Genomic DNA, 24,829 nt, shown 5'->3' with positions numbered 1-24,829 from the left:
AAAGTTTCATCTTCATTGCTTAGATGATCTTGTGACTAGTAGTAGTCACTAAAGTCATGTCTGCTGATGCAGTGAGTGGATGAATATCATCCACTTTTGTCTCCTGTTTCTATTGAGTATGTAATATCCTTCATGGTATTCCTGTCAACCACTTCCACAATGCAACAGGAGACAGAATGAATAGTGGATTTGATCAGCCATGGCTAGTGTGTGCATGTGTTTGAACCATGTAACAGACATTTTGATCACGCTGTTGGACTGGGATCAATGGAACACTCAGGTATGTGTGAATGAGTGCACTTAGAGATGTTTTAATAACTTCTACTGATAGTCATTTAATAACGGCAACAGACAGGAAGTTACAAGATGACAGGGTGAAATGTGTGGCAGTAAAGGAACACCAGAGCTTCTTGAAGATAAATGTTCTAGCCCTTCACAAATTCATGTCACATATTATAAGATGAATAGTGTCAGCAGCAAAGTATTTTCAGAGTAAGAGTAACTATGGGAAAATAGATTCTACTGTATGTCGGTAAATAAAATAGGGGAACCACCAATGCCACACAAACACTGATATTTTTTTCTAAATCTTACAATAACAGCATGTTTGGAACAAATTTTCTGCAATCCCAGATTACATCTGTAAACCAGTGACCAATCAGCTTCTTATAGTGTCTTCCAACATCACTCAAATACAGGAAAACTGCGCTCCAAGAGACAGTGAAAATAACACTTTACAAAACCTTATCTGAACACCTTCAGATGACAGACGAGAATATGAAACCACTCAGCGGTCAGACCGAATGATTTGGAATCATGCAGTCTAGAATTTTTGATAAAGACCAGTTACTGTCATATGATATACAGTATAGTTCTGTACAACACTATGGTAAAGTTTCTGGACATCCTTACAGCACTTTCGTTAAAACAAGAACCTTCAGTTTCACCTAAATTATGTTTTTAGTTATGATAAATCAGCAATTAAATTACTTTTATTCACATTTACATTTGACATATTTTTATAAGAAGTAAAGCAGGCCATACCTTACACTGAGCCACTGTATGAAGGCACAATGACATTCAATACTGCATGTGTCTGGGAAAGTTTTCACTTATTTACAAGTCACATTTATACATTGAAAACCAAATGAAAAGAAATATAAAATCCTCTTCACTTTGTACAGTTTTCTGTACATTTATTGACAGTAAACCTTGGAACAAAAAAACAACAATGATCAGGCTATGGTTTTACACCATATGACCACATTGCTATTATTTTTACTCAGGACTATGGAAAGTAACCACAGACCTTCTGCTGTGAAGTGTGTATCTGTATACCTTTCCTTAACGTCAATACGCAGGGCAAAAGGTGAAACATTTAACACAGCACAAGCATTTTATCTATCATGGACTTTTTTTTTTACACTCAAGCACATTCAGCAATGTGTCAAAACGGTAAAGGACAGAGTTATTCTACATGTCTTATCTGTACATTTGTCCCCCTTTGTGAGCTTGTTTCATACTGAACTGTGTCTGTGCTGATGAGCCATTTCTGTCACCTTCCTCTCAGATGCTGGTCTGCAGGTCACCATTTAGCAGAGTGCTTTGCGTCTCCGTGGGGTCATTCATCATGCGTGATTTATCGTGCTGGCTGTTGCTACGTTCCACCTCATCCAGCCCTCCCACCTTCTTGAGACACAAGACATTCTGGAAACTCTTCTTGAAGTTCTCTGAGAGGAAGGCGTACAGGATGGGGTTGGCGCAGCTGTTGGCGTATCCCAGAACCACCACGAAGGCGAAAGTGCTCCTCAGGAAGGGAGTGGTGCTGATGGTCCCGGTGACAGAGGTGACGTTGAAGACGTAGAAAGGCAGCCAGCAGAAGACGAACACTGCCACCACAATGGACACCATCCGGGTCACCTTCCTCTCTGAGCGCTTCCTCTTGGAGGAACCCACACGGATGCCTGAGGACTTCACCTTGATGATGATGAACAAGTAGCAAAGGCAGATGACCATGAGAGGCAGGAAGAAGCCCAGGATGAAGGTGTAGAACATGAAGGCCGTGTAGTACGCCTCCTCGGGCTCGGGCCACACAATGGTGCAGAAGCAGCCATCTTGCTTGGTGATGATGCCGCTGTAGATGACGATGGGCAGGTTGACTATCAGAGATACCCCCCACACTGCTAGATTAATGGTTTTGGCCATGCGTGGCTTGCGCCACTTGGTGGACTTAATGGGGTGAACCACAGCGAGATAGCGGTCGATGCTCATGACCATCAGGCAGAAGATAGAAGTGAACTGGTTCAGGGAGTCGACGGTCATCACCACCCTGCAGAGCACGGGGCCGAATGGCCAGTGGACCAGCGCCAGCTGGATGGCGATGAACGGGAGGCCCAGCATGAACAGCACATCAGCCACCGCCAGGTTGAGGATGTAGATGTTGGTGACCGTCTTCATCTTGGCGTAGCGGAGGATGACGTAGATTACGAGGGCATTCCCACACAGCCCCACAGTGCAAACCAGAAAATACATGCAGGTGATGACCACCGTGCTGGTGTTGTTCAAGCTGTGATCCGTGTAGTTCCCATTGAAGTCGGAATCGTTGCCCTGCAGGAAGCTGTCATACATGAGGCCCTCCGACAGGTTCAGAGGAGATGACGGAAAGATCCAGGAGTCCATGATGCTTTAGATTATGGCACCTCACCTGCACACATAAAGCCTTACACGTAAAATGTTTTTAATACAAAATACATTTGTATTCATTGAATTAAAATGACAGTTAACATGAAAAGTTTCAAATTATTATTATACTCATTTCATTCCCTCTAGAAAAACAAAAAATTAGATCAACTGAATAATTTCATCAGTTATTAAATGTGATCTCTATTTCTGCTGCTGATGGATGACACCTCACCCAAGCAATTAATGTGAGAGCAGAGATCCGATCTATGTAACCAGTCTGGGAAATAAACATACAGCAGCCACCTGGGAGGTGACACTTGGGGAGTTTACTTGTGTCCTTCTGATTCTATAAATTAAGAATTTGTTGGCCTATGTCTAGGGAGCTGTTCTGATTGACAGCTTGCGTGAAGAAAGACCCTCCAGGGTCGTCCAGGATGTTTTTTCTCTAGCAGACACATTCCTCATGTGTTTGTCTGATCAGGCACCACTACCAAGGGAAATTACTCTGCATGTCCTAAAGTCATACAAGCTCTGTCTGTAGAAACTCCTTCACATGATCAACTGCATTAGGTTGCACCAAATTCTCTGCTGACATCCTTTTTCACATTTATTAGGGGGGAGGGCACGGATGTAAATTAATCTCAGCCTAAGTGATTGAGGGGAATCACTACTGCCAATAGCATTTCCACAGATTGAAAGTGCTCATCGCCAGCGATGCAAAGCAGGAAAACGCAGTCTGACAACTTGCTGCCAATAACATAACAGGTTTCATTATGCCAGTTTATCATTTGCATTTTGGCAGAGGTTAGACTGGACACTATGACACACAATGTATGAATTCAGTGGATTTTTTTTTTTTGTCCGAGTGGATGAGCTCTGTTTAAGGCACTGGATTGAAACCTGCAGTTTTTGTTGCATAAGATGAACATATAATGATTAATTATTCCAGCAGAAACATGCCAGTGCCATCAAACCTTCCACTGTCTCTGCGAGAGGAGGAATGGAATCACGAGTCAGTGATCACAGTTAGTGTGAGTAAACATTAGTCACTGTCATCAAATATTTTGTAACTGATAATTATATTCAAAATAGTCTGCATGCTCTGCAACAAGTATTATTTCTATTGAAAACGACAATGGTGAAAAAATAAAAGACACATTTGCCACCAACATCTTATCTTGTGGTAATAAATAAATGTTTTTCTTTCTTTTTTTGCTTTTTGCCTGTAGTAAGTGATTAATTCTTACATGTCCAGATCAATTTACAGATCAATCTTACAAATCAGACCTTTAAAAATAAAGTGCGAAATGAGGCCAAGTCATTATATTTAATATGCAATACCAATAAACACTGCCAAGGTTGGAGTTTGCGCTGTTCAATGAATTATGTTGTTTTAATTTTATGTCACTTATAAGGTCATACTGAAAAACTGTATAACCTCTTAAAAGTTCAACTTCAGACTGGATAACATTAAAATACTGCAGTAAACAGAAGTACTGCTGTAAGCCATGTACAATAGAATAGAATAATTACATTAAGCTTTGTGTACATTTATCACCCAAATATTGTCTTACCTGCAGCTGAAACTAATCTTCTTGTTGTCATAATGCGCCTCTTCTGCACGGATGAAAGCATTTCAGTGTTTATGGCACGTTTATATTCTTTATCTCAAATTCGTCTCACAGCAATCAAAAAGTGACAAACCTCCCTCTGCGGCTTTAACTTCCCTTTGAGTAAATCCTTCGATGTGCTCTGCGTTCCATGCTCGGAGAAACGAAAGGACATCAACGAGGAAACAAAACGCTACTTGCTGGATCGGAGCTCCGGCGCGATGCGCGCCGTGACTGGAGCGGAGACTGGAGAGGACGGATGGTGATGGATGGAGAGACTCACCTCTGAGCGGGAGTGGGGTTGAGTCCTGTGATAGATGTATCGATCGGATCGGAGCCAGATGAAACAGATGACATCTCAATCAAACGCATTGATCATATTGATGGACAAGTCTCCACTTCAAAGTGTCACTTAAAACCAACAGCCAGTATAGGGAACTAGAAAACAACCACAGGGCGAAGAGTTACCGTCACTCTTTCTAGATCCTGAACCTTAGAAGTTTTCCTCTCTTACAGATCTTGCGTTTCATTTTGCTTTACCATGAGCAAACCGTAGATTGGTGTACGATTGCCCCTCCGGGTCACATCTGCCTCAGGCCCAGTCAAGCAGATTAATCCTTTACCCTTAAAACCTGGTTCTGGTTCAGAATCTGCATAATCTCAGCTACATGCTGACAGAGAAGCCCCGTCTCCACCCTCTATGTTACCAATCACTGGGCCAGTATGTATTACTGTACATCTTCCAAATTCTCTCTTCTCTGATGAATCTGGATTATGATTTGGATCCGCAGGGTCAACAATTCACAATATGTAAAAGTAAAGAAAAGCGACCTAGAAAAATCTGAGATTGAGCTGATCCATCTCAGAATTCAATATCCTTGGCCTTACTCACACAAATATTTTTTTTTAATCCAAATCCTTGGAGAACTTTTCCTGATGTCACTTCGACAAATAAGCATGCAAACAAACAAACACGGTGATCCTATAAAAAGCCTTTGACTGGTGCCTAGTAATTAGTTTCTCATGCATGTGCATTCAGGGGATTTACAAATGCATCACTATAATCATATGCGGATTTGCTCGGGGCGTTTGCACAATATGAAATGACAATAAAACATTTTAATGTTTTTTTTTAGTAGAAATGTAAATCCATCTGTTACAAAAACAAAGACACACAAGAAACACAGCAACAAAACACGAGCGTTAAGTGAGTCAGCATACATTTCTCAGGTGACAGTTCCAGTATGGATCATTTTACAGGATCAGTGAGAGTTTGATCCCTCTGTCAGCACTGATTACAGTAATAATCCTCTTCCTGATGGACTGACACAACCTCAAGATGTCATCCTGTGGGATGGCGTCCCATTCTTCAGTCTGAGCCGCCCGGAGTTGCTGCTGAGTTGCTGGGGGATATTCTTCCATGAGTTGCCAGTCTTCATCAAATACTGACCACACATATATCTATGTTACATGTAGACGTACAGTCCTTTATCGAGTTCATCGATTCACAATGATTCAGAGCCATGGTGACATTTTTTATGTAATCTGATGGCTGGATGTTCTTGCCTGGATGTTCTTGCTCTGGGCAATCTGCTGCTCAGCTTTCACTGCAAACCCCTCAGCAACATCAGAACCCAAAAGATCCTTCAAACATAAGTTAACAGTTTGGAAGAAAAGTTTGTTTTCAGTACCTCCAACAAGCCATGAACTCTCTTGATGCCATGGATGAAAAATTGATTATATAATCTTGACAAGTATTTTGACATGGATTATTTACATTGAGATGAAGATGATTTGTGTAATTTTAAATACATATGTTTAATTATCTTGTTGAGGAGGTAGTTGTTTAAGATCAGGGTGTAAATTGTGCTCAGTTAATTTTAATTTATATTTCTGTCAGCCAAGCATTTAAAAAACAAATCTTGAGTAGCAGACCAGGGGAATTCAAGGTATTGTCAAGATAACTTGGTAATCGTTCAGCGGTCAGAGCATAACTCCTTTAGAGATGGAAAATTATCTTGGCCACGCTGGGAATCAACCGCAGTTAGTGTAACCCTGTGTGACATGAACCAGTCACAGGGGAAATCACAATATAATTAAGAAGTGAAAGCATTGATTTATTTGGGGTACACTTGCCACAAGGCTCAATCAAAGAACCTTTAATTTGATTTAGTCCTAAATACCATGTGAGCACTCTGAACCACAGTTGAAAGCTGTGAATTTTTAACATTGATGTTTTAATAGGAACAGTGTGTGTGTGTGTGTGTGTGTGTGTGTGTGTGTGTGTGTGTGTGTGTGTGTGTGTGTGTGTGTGTGTGTGTGTGTGTGTGTGTGTGTGTGTGTGTGTGTGTGTTGTCTCGGTGTGCCACACGTGTGTCGATACACGTCAGCGTTGAATGATGTCACGGTGCTTTGAGCTAATTACTCCTGAGTTAATTCAACTGATAGTTGTGACATAATGAATGAGAGCGCTTGAAGCTCAGGTTTGTATCTGCCGTCTAATTACTGAGGCATGAGCGATCACCCCTCAGGACCTTCACTGAAAGCATTGATTAGACATCTGAACGGGTTTATTGACAAGGATTCTGATGCCTAAGGCAGCTGAAAAAGATGCAATTAATAATTTTCATTCTTTTGGTGGCCTTGTACTGATTTTGATGTGAAGCAAACACATAAATCCACTGTTCTGAAAGGTATTCATGCAATATGTTTGCAGAAAATAAATATGCCACACTTTCGATGGCCTCAAGCAAATGTTCCCTCATTCTCAGATAAATTCTGTGGGGACAGCTAAGAGTTAACAAGTTAATGATCAATATCAATATCTGGTCTAATATACATTCCATAATATACTTCACATTGCCATTTATGCTATCGTTTTATTTTTTTCAATGTTCTCTTCCCACCCCCTTTATGTGCTATTGATGCTGTGGGAGTCATATTTATTCTGTCCAGTTTATTGTAATGACATCCTGATGGGGAAACATGGCGTCCATTCCATCTTCTCTTATTTTTCTGAAGTGTTTCTGTCTCATTCATTAGCCTGTGTTACTATTACTATTGAATGCAAAGAAACAGTGAGTTGAAGTAGATAAACTCAGACTGCCAAATAATAATAACATTAATTATAATGAGTTGTTCTGACATTTGTAAAATTCGAGCATGGATATCTTTTCCCATAACCCCAGGTAACCTTTTGAAAACACCTTTTTTAAATTTTAATTTAACAACACAATTCTCTTGCAGTATATTTTGTCTTGAAAATAATAACAGGTAAAACATTTTTTGACTCTAGCTGGGTGAGGTTAATAAACCAGTCAATGACTTTTCTTTTTTTTTACTTTGTTAACACATTTAAAAGGTATAACTTATAAAGTTTTTAGAATAAAATGTTTACCTAAAATATAATTGATTCTGTACAATGAGAAAATAATTTTCCTCTGTGGCCATATGTTATTATACCATATTCATGGTATAATAACAGAACCGAACACATTTGCAAATGTTTCATGTGATATTATCGAATGAAAACAGTCTGACTGAAAAGTTGCTGTGTTGTGTTTATGCTTTTTACATACCGTTGTTCATTTCCATATAACTACTCTTTGTTTGTGCTGTGATAAAACCTCCTCAGACCAACCCTAATAGAAGATGCTGTTGTGAGTATGTGAATTTGGAGGATGTATTCAAATTAATTCCTGATATCGCCTACCTTTTAACACCATCACAGCACACACGCCGCTCTCTCAACATTTGTTCATAATTTTCTAGTTCATATCTCTCAAACCTTGATATCAAGTGATGGTTGTCTGAAACCCTCCTAAATGACTGTTTTACACAATCCTGTTTGTATTTTACCCACCCAGTATCTGATTTGTTATCAAGAAGATAAGAAATCTTTAAGGCAGTCACAGAGAATGGAAGACTAGGATATACAAAATAAGATAAATAAGAAGAGTAAGGTAGTAAGATAAATAGTAGACGTGAAGAAGAAATTAGAACATACAAAATTACATGCAAACATGCATAATTAGAAATATACAATAGTCTGCATTTCACATCAGAAATTTGGCTAGCATATCTGAGATTTAAAATAATTTTTCACAGATTTTCACAGTGAAACTCTCACAAAGTAATTTTAATTTGTTCACCTTGGTTCTCTCTCCCCTCCCACTCACACCCACCCACATGTCTAGTTCCTGACTACGCACATGGCCATTTTCTATATCTCTCTCCTTGGGTTTGCTTTTATTATCCTGCCTTTATCAGCAGGATGTTTCAGAACTTCACCAAAAATAAAGACCTCTTGCAATGAATTTTGCTCACGGCTGATTCACAATCACAATGACTGTGAAGAAAGGCTTATCGATGGTATCAGAACGATTAACGTTGACGTCATGCAGAATAACTTGGTCCAATCAAGTGCTTTACTGACTTCAAACAAAGGTAAAAGTACCAGCAATATGCAAGCACACTGATATTACCATTCCTTTATAGAACTAACGCAATGGCACAAAAATATCACCGCATGTCATCTAATATAATACACAATCACAGTTACATCAAACACTGTAGTCTCTCCTGATTGAAATAACCATATAGAAGTTAAAGTGCTTTGTTTTCTAGAGCTTTCAACCTCATCACGTGATCGTCATTAGTAATCCTTCTATTCGGCTTCAATGCCAAATATCCCTTAGTTCACACGACGGTTGGAAATGTGTAATCATCGCTTTTATATCCTACGACCAAAAGATTAATTAGATTATTAATTAGCTGGCATACAAAGAGCAAAGGTGATTCTTCGTGGGAATCAATCTCAAAAGAAAAACGACTGTTATATATGTATAAGACATGTCCCGAAGCCCGAACCACAGAAATGCTGCTGTTTCATTTTCAGAGATGTAACTGTGAAACTAAAGGTTACAGCCGGGATGAGACAAAGAGCCTCAATCTTTCATTTCAGCTGAGACCAGATGTCTGATATGATTAAGAATCAGTCTGCAGAAATACAACCTATTCCAAATTTACAATTCATGTACCCAAGTCATTTTAATAAATCATAATTATTGTGTGCGGCTGAATTGATTGAATAAAAAATGGATTATAAATGAGTTTGTGGCTGATTTTATTTTTTATTTGGATGGAACGGATACTTCTAGAAGTATAAATTAAAACTTTTTATATCTTCTTATTTTTCGATAATATTTTTCGATATTTCAATAATTTCGTCATATATATTATGTTTTCTGTTACGTAAGTTAAATAAAACATTCCCAGATTAGGGTGCTTAGTTCTTTGAGGGGCAGGGGGTCTTTAGAAACACTCAGTTCAAGACCGTTGAGTGTGATTGATTATCTTTTCTGCAAAAAACTTTATTTTAAAATTGAAGATGAAGGTGTCAGACAATCCATCTGAGACCAAAACATCTTGATTTGCAATCAGCATTTTTGATCTGTTTATTTCCCAATAGACTTTATTTCTATCTCTGATGGATCTTAAGGTATTTCTGCCTTTGAGCTCCACAACAATTTAGCTCTCATTTTGGTCATGCATACACTTTTATCTAAAGTGGAACACAATACTTAAAATGCTGATTAAACCTTTTCATATTTAACAATTATCGACCTTCAAGATCAGTGTGTCTCTTTGTCAGCCTGCTTACAACTTATAGATGTATATGTGGGTTTGCATGTCATAGTGTTTATTACTTCCAGCAGAATACTGACAGTAACACATCGTGTCCAAGTGGAACAAAGCTGAAGCTTATGGTCCAGTGTGCTAGCAATGTATCGCCTTCTTTCAAAGGAGGAAGATGACAAACACCTCCACAATACCTTGAGTGAGCCCTCAAGAATCCGAGAGCTGGAGCAGTGTAAGAATGTAATAACACTGCCAGAGGATTTTGATCTGAGACAACCTTTTGTGAAAGAACTTCAGGAGGCATTGTGGTAAGCGAGGTCAGGTTGGCAACAGGACCAAGCGGAGTGTTCTACAAGATCTAGAAACAATGTCTCAAGCTTCTTCAACAACTTTGGAAGATCTTGAAGGTAATCTGGAGAAGAGGAAAACAGTGCAGCAGTGGCGTGTGGATTCCTAAAGAGTAGGACTCCAAGACACCAGAATGCAGTTCAAGCCAATGAAGTCAAGACCCTTGACATTGAAGAAGCGCATTAAGAACACCAATGCCGACATCTCCAAGAAGACAGTTAGGGGCTTGGGGAAGTTCTTTGACAGCGGCCTCGGGACACAAGTTCCATGAAGAACACCTGTCAGGATTAGGGTTAGGATGAAGGTGTTTCACTACAAAAATATGTTTAAACATAAATACCAGATGTCCTCTGGTATTCTAAATTGAAACACATATTTCTTTTCATCTGCAATGACTGTATTGACATATGGAGATGTGGCTCAAACAGGTCAAACCACATTTACTTGTACCCCTTATAACTATTTCAGTACTTTATTTTCCACGGTCAAGACACACAATTGTATGTGACAGCAGACACTGTCATGTGACATCATGTGAGATTTTTCAAATCCCATAACACCAAAATTGCTTTTCATTTTTTTATTTTCTTCCAATATGATAGATAATGGAGTTTGTGGTGTCAGGCAGATGTCAGCTCAGATTTCTCAGAAGGACTCTGTGTGAAGGTATAAGTCAGTGACATCGGCCGCCTTTCTCAGCCGACTATCTACTTTGCTCTTTGATTCAGATCTCCATCTCCAGGGTCCAAACCTCACATCCTGTGGGCAAGGTTCCATGCAAGCAAGGGAGAAAATACCATCATACATCACATGTAATTATGTATTATTTAGCAATTTAGCACATAGTGCGTAATGGAACGTTAGGAATAGTCTGACTGTTGTACTGATGAATCGTTTTAGTAACACAAATGTTTTTTTGGGTTGTTTTTTTTACAACTTTTATATTTGCTTCCATGTGGAACATCAGGGCATGTCCTCGTGCAGCCTAAATGTGTAACATTCATATCTAACCAGAAACAAGGGAGTCACATGCAATTGTGGATCAATGCTGAAACACAAAACAAACTATGAAGATAGGACACATTTGTAAGCTTGTGTAGAATTTACAGGGCTGGGCTGAATTTGTTGAAAAGCACTAGATGGCATAACTAATTCTTTCACAAATGAAAAACAGTTTTCTCCTGATGGTGGGGGAACTCCTTCCAAAGTTCAGTAATGTGATGAGGGGTGTTTTGCACTTTAAAGACATTGTTTTGTTCACTTTCAGCACATTAAAAAAGCAGAATATTGCTGTGGAAGGATGTATTGTCGTGGCAACACATCTCATCATTGGTGGAGAGCAGCGAAGGAACCTCATGAACGAACCTATGGTCAGTTAGACACGACGAAGTGCTCTCTGCAGTGGCTTGCAGATTTGACTGTATCAGTGTTCTAAATCCAATCAGCATTGTCACCCATTTGTATCACGTAATCTTCCAACACCAAGTGAAATCACCCACTGTCATTCAGAGCAGTTTGTAATAGCTTAAAGTACTCTTCAGTCCAGTTGATTATCTGTGAATGAGTCTGACTCTTTTCTGTATACACACCGGTGTTCTGAATGAAAGCCCTCATTTGCTCAGTTAGTTATTTCTACACTCTAAATTTTGCACAAACAGATTAACAATTTTGTAGAAAACAGAGAAACTAGATTTTGGTTGATTTTCTATTTATCTTCAGAAAGCTTATCTCCTGTGTCTTGAAGACGTTTGAAATGAATACCGGGATGTTTTTGTATCTTGAACAATAGCTGTCATTGCAAGTGCCTGTGCTCTTGTATTGATTCTTGGTAAAAAACCAGCAGGCAGTGGAATAATTCACATGAGCTGGTGCAACATCATGTGTGAAGTAGTTCAAGAGTGACTGAAGCGCCTCATCTTTCTTTCTTCTTCTCGCTTCTGTTGTTGATGAGTGAACACACTCTTTTTGACGTGGCGTGAGACATTATTATCAGCACTTAATCCACAAGATGTTGACCACATCTTTCATTTGACAAAGTTTCACAGCAGAAAAGACAAAACAAGAGCAAGAACAGTTAGTTTACTTTGCTGCTTCGCAAACTGAATATTCAACAAAAAAACGAGGGTTCTATTGTCTTTGTGGGGACAAATAATGTATGGTTATAAAACAGATATACAAATCAGGGGGTAACAGGTTTTGGCAGTAAGAACCTGATGGTGTAAAACCAGAATGACCGGAAGGGGGTCAGGGTGGCTGTAGGTTGGTGACGGAGGTTTGGGTGTTTGCATGGAAATCCAATGTTTCCCGTTTTCCCATCAAGGAAAAGACACACACACACACACACGCACACGCGCACGCGCACGCACACACATACATACACACACACACACACACACACACACACACACACACACACACACACACACACACAGGTACACAAGAATGTGGACCTTTGAGTTTCTGTGCATCAGCTCCACTCCTCATGTGTTCTCCAGTATGAAGTCATCAGGAATTCAACAAATGAATTCATCATATAGAAAAGGACACATCTCTCATTAAATCTAATTGGCTACCATCAGGGTAAAATGTTCCCTCAGTTGTTCAACACCATGTCTTTCTGTGTTTTATTATGGTTCGTTAACAAGAAAATGGCCTGTTGAAAACACAACACTGCCATCTTTATTACGTAACAAACAGTTATGTTTAGAATCCTGTGTAATGTGGAGGCAATAACTGCAAATTATGTTTCATGCACAAAGCAGCAGGGTGGTGGTGAGATAATTAGCCTGGCCAATACGAGGCTTTTTTGAATGTGAGGTTGAACAACAGATGAAAATTAATGCCTAAATCAAACATTTTTTTAAGATTGACAGACTGCAGTCCTGACCTGTTATGAATATAATTGAGACCAGGAGAGATTGAGATTGCATTTTCTTTGACTGCTGGTGATATGCATCAACTTCTCTCTGGTCTTGTCACACATTTAGTGAATAACAGGAAGGGAAACGTGAGGTCAGATATTTTTTTCAGGAACAACAACAACAACAACAAAAAAAAAAAAAAAAGGGTATTAACCGGTTAATAGTATAAAGGGTATTAAAGTATTTTCTGTTCTGATTCTGTTCCATAACATTAAAAAAAGTTTTTCAGTTTCATTTTTATTCCTGGCAGAATACCAAAAGTTTCAGGTTTTCTTTTCCGTTCCATGAACCGGTTCAAAGCCCTGCTTATTTTTCTACCAGATATTCTTTCTCAGAAATTACTCAATCAAATGTTGCCTATTTTGTTCACCCTAAGTCAAAGTGGTACTATTATATTGAGCAGCTTCTGATTATCTAACCACTGCATGATGTTTTCACATGCTGTAAAGTGATATACTATCGATGAACACCACCTGACAGACTGTATTTTCAACTAAAAACAGTGTCATGTTCTGTGTGCACCAGTGAACTGTCATTATGTGTTCATGACAATCAGTCTGGAGAGTCACTAGCCTGGCCTATCTGACAGCAGGCAGCTGAAATACTCTACATGTCAGCACTATTGTACTGTGAGATATCAACAGTGTGTATGATTACTGGTTTCATTTCTCAGCACAGATATAGTTAGCAAGCTAAGAATAGATGCAGAGCAGAGCATGTTGTGTGATTTAAACAGCTGTCTGTGCAAATAAAGCATTAAGGCAAAAGAAATGCAGTCTTAAAAATGTCTTAAAAAAGGTTTGTACCACCAAGAAAACGATCTTTTGTTGAAATGATGCCCAATTGTTAAATGTCTCTCAAGAAACACCTTGACCTATGATGAATCATCCTTGAGGGTGTCACTGCTTGTTCTGACAGAATGCTGCTACTTGATAATTTCTTCATCTGCTCTCAAAATCCTTCAAACTTCTGCAAGTTAGGTATGATGTGTTCAGGCTTCAGCTGACTACTTCAAGTGATGCACACCTACTCCACGTCTAGCATTCACTATCAGCCGCTAGTCGCAATGACAAAGGCTCTAAATTTATACACAAATTTTTTTTCTCTTTTGTAGAGAGACATCCTTTTATTTTTTTCCCTTGAATTTGAAAACATTTGAAGTTTTTTTGCTTTGGTCTAATTATTCTGGTGGGAGCTTTAAAAGAGCAGCATGTCTTTATTTACTCATGATTTTTTTTTTCCATTATAAGAGGAAGACTTGGGATTTAAGCTTCCCAAAACTTAATCTTTGGGGCCTTTGTGGTGTTTGCTGAGCAACACAGATCACAAAACACATCAGTTCAGAGGTAGATATCAACATAAGGTGATTCAGAAACATGGCAATCTGGGGAGGGCTTCTGGCTGCAGCAGCAATCCTTGTTTCAATAAAGCATTGCTGACTCATAATGAATCTTTAATACTGAGCAAGCACAAGTGATGCAGGACCAGGAGACAATCACATTATAAAGCTTCAGGCTGTAATTGAGGAGAAGGTGAGGAGAAATAATTGCATATAAATAAACTGGAATTTCACCAAAAAGTCGTTACAAAGAGTAGCTGTTAACTCACAGTACAACAATGAATTTCAATCATCTCTGTAATGTCATTGGAGCATGTGACTAAAACTTTAGCTCTAATGGAAGCTAATGGTGACAAATCAACACAGGAGACTGGATGTGTGCAACAGTGGTGACTGCTTTCTATCTCAAACAACAAAAAGGTCTGCACACTCTTTTTGACATCCTCAACTAAGCTCAGTCCACGAGGCCCTGGCCTGGGGACAGGCTGGGTGGCCGGTTCGAGGTCTGCCTGGACCATAAAAAAAAAAAACAGAATGTGAGCCAGAGGTGCCAGTTCACCTCCTAAACATTGCCGAGGTCCCCTTGAGCAAAAAACAAGGGCACCTCGGCAATGCAACTCCTACAAGTTACTCATTTGGGTGCACCATGACATAGCTGCCCGCTGCTCTACCTCTCAATATATACACTGCATGCCCCTTCTGTGTGTGTCTGTTCTGGGCCTGTACACACACACACACACACACACACACACACACACACACACACACACACACACACACACACACACACACACACACACACACACACACACACACACACACACACACACACACACACACACTTGTATAATGTACGCATGTGATAAAAACACTAGGGTGGAAAAAAATTATTTCCCCCAAGAGGGCTTACTAAAGAATGTTTCTTTCTTTCATTCCTCCAACAGTTTTTTCCATTCTGACACCTGGAGCTGTCTCTGTTGAGATGAAATGTGGTGTAATAAAAACGCTCTTTTTCTGCTATTTAAGTTTAATATAAAAAAATAAATATTGACAGCAAATAGATGGTCTTTGTAGATTTTTTCAAAGGAGCTCAAAGAAAAACCTATTTCTACAGAGTCAAGTAAAGTCAGGTCAGTAAGATGTCTTTTCACAAATGACAAAGTTTAAAGAAATCATATGTTCTATGACATGAAGCTGATATATTATGTAACAGATATAACAGACATTCTTGAGACCATAGTATGGGGTGGAACATAGTGATCGTGTTAAGGTTTCATGATAAAGGCATTCAGCTGCCTGCGTTACTGTATGGCCACATGTGGTCAATCAGTTCATGAAATAAAGTGGTAAATCAGTGGTAAGGTATATGTTTAAATCGGCCAAAGCTCAGAGCATGCACCTAAAATACAAAATGAGAGACGAAAACAACAGATGTGAGTGTTGGATTTGAAAAAAAGGCTAAATTCTCAGTAGACCGCCGTGTCTCTGGAGTAAACAGTGCCCAGTTGTAGTCAGTGGTGTCATGATCTGATTTTCACTTAACCACAGATACAATATATGTTCTGTAGATTTTCCAATACCCAAAATATCTGAATATTATTTTTTGAGCCAAGGAAACCCAAAAAGGCAGCATTTAAATCTTGATATTGTCCAGTGTCTCATCCTAATATGCTATTCTGGATTATAGTTGGGGTCAGTTAAATATGTACCTATGTGATCTCTGTAATCTCTTGTATGATTGGTCTGCCGTACTTCTGTTTGAAACAAAATGAATCTCAAATAGATCATTTTTGAGTTCTATCACAACGCATAGAAGAGAGACTTATACGCAAATCCCAATAATCCTTTATTATTCATGCATGATCGTTTACATGCAATCGTAAAGATATTTTCAGTTTGAATTTAATCATTCTGAACATCATTTCAGTTCATTTGTTGCAAATCTTGGGACAAAGAGAAATATTTAATGCACTGCGATGCTCTTGAATGTTTCTCACACCTTAAAAATGTATCAATAAATTGTATGCTGTCTCATCAAAGTTGTTTTTTGATTAGATTGAGGGTGCAGACCTGAAATATTTAAATGTGTTGGTGTGAAACTGAAGCCATTGGAGATAACTACTGTGTCGTGACCCAACTACCTTGTAGATGTCAAGGGTAATTTAGGACATCTTGTACCAAGAGCACATAATGTCTTCCATTACACTTGTCATTTCTCCACGGATGCTTGCTTTGATGAAAGCAACAGAACATCTGCGATGGTGAATAGATGGAAGGAGGTTTGAAACCACCGATAAGTGAGAATCATAGTTGAGATGAGAGGCTGCAGCCATCACAAAGCCATGTGGCAGTTCTGTGTGCACCCAACAAAAACGAGAAGTCAAAGCTGTGCACAGGACTGTGCAAAGTGAGATGGATTGGTCTGAGGAGGAGAAAACATATATTGGTATTTTCATGGACTGTAGATATCAAAGTAGGCATAAAATCTTTCCCCATTGTCTGAAGTGAATTTGTTTTGTTGGAGCAGCAAAGAGGGCTTAGTGGGCATCTGTCACTGCAGTGGACGTGGAGAGGTGGACGGACTGGGTCAGAGACATGATGAGAGACATAATGCAAACAGAATTCATGACTTTCTTTTATACGCACACGAGTCCTTGAAATTCTACCTCAGTCCCATACATGAGGAAAACCATCAATTTTACACAATTGTAGGCTGATCTCTCCTTAAAACATCAAAGAGACTATTTGTATTTTTTTTAATCTTACATTGATATATTATATTTATGTTTTATTCAGTGTCTCAACTTCTTGGGAAAGAAGAATAAAAAGGTCTTCATGTCAGCAGAAAAGCTTTGAGTAGAGGCAGCGTTATGAATTTGCGGGGGGGGGGGGTAGTCGTTGGTGACAATCAAGAGGTCAGAGGTGTAATAAAATGCTGCCAAGACCATTAATTGCACTCTTCCAGTTATATTTCATCCTGAATACTATGAAGAGGAGATTAACTTTTATGATGGATTTGAATTCTGTGACATTTCCCATTAGAAATAAATATTCAAAAAGCTTCTTGAGCCACTCTTGCATCAGTTCCAGTTTATTAATGAATCTGTCCATATGGCCTCTGTGTTACAAACAAACCTCTCCAGAATACAGGTATGACTGGACTCACAGCCTGTGCGACTCATTGTTGTTGTTTTTAAGAGGCCTCTTGGACCTGAGTAATGTGCAGTTTTTCATCTGTTTAACAAGGTTCCAAACACTTGAATTTCATATTGCATTTTTATTATATAAACACCCAGTGAGCCATTAATGTGCAGTTATCAAAATGAGAGATATGCTCCCACTGCTCTTTGCACCATAGCACTAAGACGATGTCAATGGCAACTATTCCTGCAGTGACTTTCTCATGAAAAGAGAGGTGGGTGAGGTTAAAGGTCATTCTGTAGCAGCTTGTTAACAGCTTCGGTTCCTAAACCTGAATTTTGTATTTTATCAATAATGCTTTTTGTGTAGTGAAAGATTTTGGCTGCATTAAGTTGACCTTCGTCTAATCAGGGATCACAAATAAACCAACCACATTTGTGACATGTTTGAAATCTATAAATCTAATGCATGTAGGTAATTTAAAGTCCTGATGGGGAACAAAACAGAATAATCACTGACATTTTTTTTCCATGTAAAACGGAAAAAATAAATGACTGCAGACAAATTGGTGTAAACCCTGAAAACTGGAGGTGTCTCAAAATAAAGTGAAATAAAACTCGCTCACATAAAACCCAATTCTGCTGCAGCTTCACACACAATTGTGTTCTCCCCATCAAAGTCTTATTACCCTCTCTCTTCTAGCCTAGGAAATAACATATTTCATCCAGACGTCCTACATGACCAAAACTCTTAGACATAATTGTCCCAAACACAGTTTGGTTAATAATGAGGGTCAGTGACCTAATCTAGAATAAAACTACTGAGAAATCATTGCAAAATATATTTCTGTAAGAGTACGGGGGGCTGATATCTGAGGCTTAGTTGGTCTTTATTTTCTCCCCCAGCTCATTGGATGCAGCTGTCATGACTGTTGCTATGGTAGCATCTTTAACACAGCCCTTTTTTATCATTCCGGGCTCAATCTCGGGAGCCTGTCAATATCCAGCTGTGATAACAGCTTCCTTCCATTGATGATGGAGCTATGCGCTCCCAGCACCTTCTTGGTCCATGTCAAGTCAGTCCTTTTCTCTTCCAGAGTGCCCCTATCCTCACATGTAAACCTTTCAGAGCATCTACAGTAGCGTAAATGTAGTGCAGACCAAATAAATGTAATAGGTGGTGAGAAATGCATTTAGTATGTCAGTCATGTAAAAAAAAATGCATAGGAAGGCTTTCTCACCACACAAATGCAAAGAAGAAGGTTAGACTCAGGAGCTGGTTATGAGAAATTGGATTTTCGTTGCAACACTGAACAGAAACATAAAACCTTCTTCTATCCTGCTGCTTTGTGCCTTTTTGGATTTCTTTTTTTTTTTTTGGTATTTCACATTTCAACAAGTCATTTCGTATTTGTTGTTGATACCATCTCAAATAAGTGAACATATGAGAAACTGGATTGCACCTCAGCAGAAACACTTTCTCCCTGGTTGTTTGATTTCTGTCCTTTTGGCTTCATGTTTGCCACTGATTACAATCTGTCTGAGCTGCAGTGACACCAGCGAGCTGAAAAACACTGACACCTGATGTATTATCACACATCAAAGATCATAGAACATAAAGGGAGGATATTGCCCCAACCTAAGCGGCAGCCATCCTCTGTGTAACAAGGTGTTGAACGGGCCCCAGATTGACAAAGAAGGGCTTTCTCTGCAAGAGAAATGTCGACGGCTTCCTTTTATCCATGTAAGGGTTAGGGGTTAACAGCTTGTTTCTTGATACTCATTGTGGGAGCAGATAGAAGCTTGATGAGAATCGGTTTCATTAGTGCCTCCAGTCAGCTGTGTCCTCCACAATCACAGTTTATGAGCAGCTGATCTCGGAAATACACCAGCCAGCAGCGTTGCAATGGGTATCTGCTATTCAGGCTGGAAATGATAACATTCTGCTTCTCTGTATTTTTGCTTTAATTGGTAATTATTACCTCTTTTTTATCTCAAGCAAGAAGTTTCTTCCATGTCAGTGAAACGTTTTGTTTTGCGTTAAAATACCTGCTTCGGTTTCTTCCAACTTTGGTACAGGCTTTTAAATTATTTTTGTTTGCATTAAAAATATGGTGTGGAATTATTGATCACTGAACGGATATTCAGCTCACACTTCCACAATATGACAAGCGCAGCTGGCTATATGCATTTCCGAAGGTCTGGCTTAACACTATTGTAATTGTGAGCAACTTACACCAAAAGTCAAGCTGTGATTCGCTGGAACAGGCTTTCTTCAATTTCGTATTTGTTGTATCAGAACATGACTGAATTATTTATGAAGTTTATTAGATTTTCAATGTATCCAACTCAGAAAACCTGACCATCTCCCATCAGGATTTCTTCCAGCACCACTTTAATAAAATGCAGGAACACATACTCCCCTGCAGACCCAGTTGGGAAGTTTATGTGTGGGATGTTTTTGCATGCTGAAGTCGATTAGCTTGTATTTGGATAAATGCTACAGTCACAAACACAAGCAAATAGTCATTACAAATGTGCATCACAAAAGTTACCAGACAGGATGTGGGCTGCTCTCATCCTGATGCTGCCCCGGCGATTGATCCTTGGGCCAGGGGTTTACTGCTAACTGCTCTGCCTGTGTGAATGGTCTGAAATATGAAAATTCTTCAGCTGCAACAACATTTGATCTTCAGCTCAGGTTTATTTGAACACCACATGTAAAACCAACAACCTCCCAAAGTAAGCTGCCGTTGCTGCTTAGCCCTCAGCTTTCAGGGTAATAAACATGATACACAGCTTTTAGATAGATTTTTCAAATTTGTCTATTCAGGCTGGATATGTTGGATTTCACCTCACTGATGTTTTGTCCTCACTGAGGCTGAACAGGTTAGCCAGAGTTATACACAGGGTGCGATTTTTAAATTTTTTTTTTATGTCTCTACTGCTACTGAATGAATTTTTTTCCTCAGGTTGTAGAGACCAAGCTAAAGTTAAATGTTTTCTTTTTAAGTTTGTACCAAAGATTGTATTAAAAATGAATGTTCTACCGTTTGGAATTCAGGCTCATAGGGTATACCACTGACATAAAAAAAATGTAGGTCTGTTGATTGCTTTTTTTTCCTGATTAAAATGATTTTTTGACAAATCGCACCCTGCTTAGACGTATCTCTCTTTCTTTATACTCTCTCTCCAGAACTGAAATGTCACAACAACTGATTTAAAGTATTGAAACTGAACTATTTTCATTTGCAACCTTTAAATACAGTCCCCAAACTCAGATTAGTGTTAAAAGATTTTCAACGACTAGAGCAAAAAAAACATGTTTCCCACTCCACCCATATACTGTATGCACTTTCTTAGTCATGTGATGTTTTAAGTTAGATGTTCTTCACCTGTTATTTACATTATCATTTTTACATAATCATGCAAAATTACCATTATATGTTGGAGTGCTGGATGAAATGCATCTGAGGACAGAGTAACTCTACATTGTCTCCCCTTTAGGATGCACTGGACTTTCTCTGCCAGCTCGCTGGCAGGATGAATCCATGTCTGACGCATCATCTGGTGACAACCAGCATGTAGAAACAGTGTGAAGGAGCTAGAGCTTGAACCCACAGGCACCATGCAGAGTGGCAGGTGCAGACCAGTGAATTTCTGATTTAATTTTCAGAAATTTGAATTAGTTAGAACAGAGACTGGTGAGGAGCAAGCTGACAAGACGTGAGCTGGGCTGAGCTGCCAGTTAATTTGCAGAGGAGAATTGAGTCTGGAGGGTCTCTGAAGTTCAGGTGGGCTGGGAAGATCCAAACTAAGATCTGAAAGGTAGCAGGAGTCAGGAAAGACGCACCGGTGCTAAAAACTCTGTACTTGCCAATATTCAAAATCTTAGATTAATAAACATGAGACTATGCCGTTTCACCTCCCAATTTTTAATATAGCATATACTTATGACAAATGTAATTTCCCCCAGGGGATCAATAAAGTATACCTTATTCTTCTTCTTCTTAACGAAAAATCAGCCTGTACACGGCCAACAAAAAAGTACTAAACAAACAATGTGTAAAAGTAATCAACAAGAAAAGCCTGTGTGACAGAGCACCCACTACCTGGGCCAACAGGATGACGGGAAATGGACCTGACCCACAGTGGAGACTTTTATACAAACCTCCCCTCAAGAAAAAAATAGCCAAGCTCCAGTGGAGGATTTTACATGGTGCCATCGGTTCCAATGCTTTTAACTCTGTTTTTAACCCTGCGGTGTCCAGCCAGTGTCCCTTCTGTCCCCTTCGTGAGACAGTCTTTCATGCTTTTAGTGAGTGTGGGAGACTTGTAGTGTTCTTCACTCTTCTAAAGAATGTTTTTAATTTGTTCAGTGAAAATTTTAGTATCAGAAAATTCATCTACGGTGCTGGGTACAATAAATCGAATCAAAGAAAGTGGCAGCTTTTAAATTTCATCTCTGGAGAGGCAAAACTCACAATTTATGTGACCAGGAAGAGGAGAATTGAAAACATTACTGTTCAAGAAGCAGCTACTGTTTTTTGCTGTAACATCAGATGTCGCTTAAAACTAGAATTTGGTTTCTGTAAAATGACAAAAGACCTAAATAACTTTAGGAACATCTGGTGTTACAAAAATGTCCTATGCACTTTTTTTGATGATCACCTCACTTTTGCAAACTTCTTGACATAATGCACTAATTTTTAAATTGTATTTCCCTTTTATTTATTGGTTTTTAGTGTTTTTGAAGCACTTTAATACTTTCATCAAATGAAAAATTGTACAATGTTTGAATGTGATTAAAGTGTTTTTGCAAAAATAAAAAACAACAACTTCTTCTTCTTACATCACTCTTGTTTCACTTCAAATCGTATAAATCTTTCGCCTTTTACTAAAGATTTCCGTGGAGTGGAACAACAAGGTTTTTTTTACTCTTCTTCTTCTTACTGTATTTCCAGATTGAACAAACAGACAAATCTTTCTGCATAAACAGACAATTTCACCAATATTAAGCCATTTGCTCCTCAAATTCAAAGTGTTTATGTCTTCTATTTTCAGTATACGTATATTTGTAGTGAGCAATCAGAGGGAGATATTACAAATATGCAGGCAGCAAAATGCTAAAAAACAAAACAAAACAAGTTGGCTCTGTCTTTATAGTAAAGATGATAGAGGGAAAGACAGTTGTTGGCCTGATCCCAGCGCACCTGACAGAGCAGATGAGCGCTTCAGTGCCCAGCGCTCGACTTTAATGATAATATGTTTGGTGCCTAGTAGTGCGTGCAGGAAGAAAACGCTTGAGATCACATTACTTACCAGCTGTCTTTAGGTGCCAAATAGCACAGCTGTCCCAGCTGAAGTAACACTCAAGCCTTACTTTCAATCATACTCTTATACGACATCCTATAATCCTTTGGAATATCAATGAGAAATACCAAACAGCACAGCTTTGATGAAGTCCAACAATCTACAGCTGCCTTCAGTCCTCAGATCAGTAGCTGACAGGTCTTGTTTCTTATTTGCACATAAGGTGTTGAATTATAAAAGGGACATTTGGGCCATCATGAGACAATCACGTATTTTGTACGCACAGACATGCACTGGTGGGCACAGAACGTTTGTGTTCATGGCTCTAAATTTATGCACCGCCCAAGCAGTTGTTTGCACCTATGATATATACGTGTTTTGCATCAGTTAAAGAAAAGATTGTGTGAAGAGAAAATCAAAAAAGACTTAATAACTGGTCTGCGATTCCCAGATTGTGTGATATTTACTCTTCTCTTGTTTGAATTTATATATCATATGCAGGGCACCTTGCAAGTGATGCACCTTTATTCCCCTTGCAGCAGGAATGTCTCATAAACAATCAGCTGTTATTTTTCTCCCAGGACAGTTGTTGAGAAAAGTAGACAGTAATGATATGGTGATATTCCCCAGCACCAGTAATACACTAATATTTCATAACCTTTGTAATATTGTTTTGTATGTTGTATGTTGAGAAAATGGTATTAGTGGGCTGATTAGATGTGGAAGCTGGTTTCCTATGACATTATCTGGCACAAAATAGAGATTGGCAATAAATTATGAAATGTTCAAGGTGGACGAGGAGTTTGTATAAAATATTTTCCATAGTTGTGTCGGCTCGCCCACACTCGTTTGTGTCCAGTAAATGTCCTCAGACAGCAGACATCCTGACTGAAGATAGCTAGACGACAGATGAGCTGTCTCATCAAAGAGCACAGAAGAATAAATACTAGCTAATAGTCATTTTTCTTCAGCTTTATAATGGAGTAAAGTCCAGTTTGAGCATTTTTTTTAAAAACGTCAATACAAAAAAACCAAAACTTAAGTTAAAACTACACAATTTTTTTAATTATGAAGTTGGCTCCTTTTTCTTCTGTTTTGGCTAAGCTTTTTTGAAGCACCATGGCATTAATGTTCAGTGTTTTACTGCAAACATCACTGTGGTAAAAAAACATGTGATCGATACTTTGAGCAGGCTGTTGCATTGCAGGGTTGTCTGGTTACTCCATGACATTTGTTACATCCAGAAACTTAGTTGTGTTCTTTTCCAAGGACTTTGGTTTTGGTGTGTGACAGAATCTCTCACCTCCCTCTGTCTCTGTGAAGCCAGCTGTCTGTTAGGCGGACATAGAGCAGCACTCTGAACTGATTCCCACAGCAACAGGCTGCTGCAAGTAGCGTTCAGCTCATGTACTCAGCACATACAACAATATCTGTTCTAAACTTGCTCCAAAAGCCACTCCTTTACAACTATGAGGTGTGAATGTCACATCTTCAGTAATTCTTGATGAAGACTTTTGACTTTGTTTCCATATAAAAAGGTAATTTCTTGAAAGTGAGTCATTTGACCTGAGAGATACATTAAAATCAATAACCGAATGGGCAGCAGTATCTCAACCATGTGTGTCTGGATGGTGTGTAACATTAAATTTGTTCTGAATGTTTTTTCAAAAGAAAACAAAACATAGCCATAAGGTCTCCACCAATTTTTGATGTTTGATGTTTTGTTCGGTGTTTGTCTTCTCTGTTCTTACCTTTCAAAGTTTTTCGTCACTGGAGAGCACAAACAACAGCTAAGGTTTGGCACAGATGCTACACACACGCACGCACACGCGCGCG

The 24,829-nt window shown here is 39.0% G+C and overlaps 1 protein-coding gene and 1 non-coding gene across 2 annotated transcripts; one reads left to right on the top strand and one right to left on the bottom strand.

The window, feature by feature from the left end:
• Positions 1-1,287: 1,287 nt before the first annotated feature.
• LOC137609663 (somatostatin receptor type 2-like) lies at positions 1,288-2,679 on the bottom strand. Its single transcript, XM_068336842.1, has one exon. It carries the CDS (start codon positions 2,677-2,679, stop codon positions 1,567-1,569), a length of 1,113 nt encoding a protein of 370 aa, XP_068192943.1. The 3' UTR covers positions 1,288-1,566.
• Positions 2,680-22,533: 19,854 nt separating this feature from the next.
• Positions 22,534-22,648, top strand: LOC137610397 (U5 spliceosomal RNA). Its single transcript, XR_011038489.1, has one exon. It is a non-coding gene; the product is annotated as a U5 spliceosomal RNA (small nuclear RNA).
• Positions 22,649-24,829: the final 2,181 nt, after the last annotated feature.

Source organism: Antennarius striatus, chromosome 16, assembly GCF_040054535.1.
Source record: "Antennarius striatus isolate MH-2024 chromosome 16, ASM4005453v1, whole genome shotgun sequence".
Classification (NCBI taxonomy): domain Eukaryota; kingdom Metazoa; phylum Chordata; class Actinopteri; order Lophiiformes; family Antennariidae; genus Antennarius; species Antennarius striatus.
This window is presented reverse-complemented; position numbering and strand designations above follow the sequence as displayed.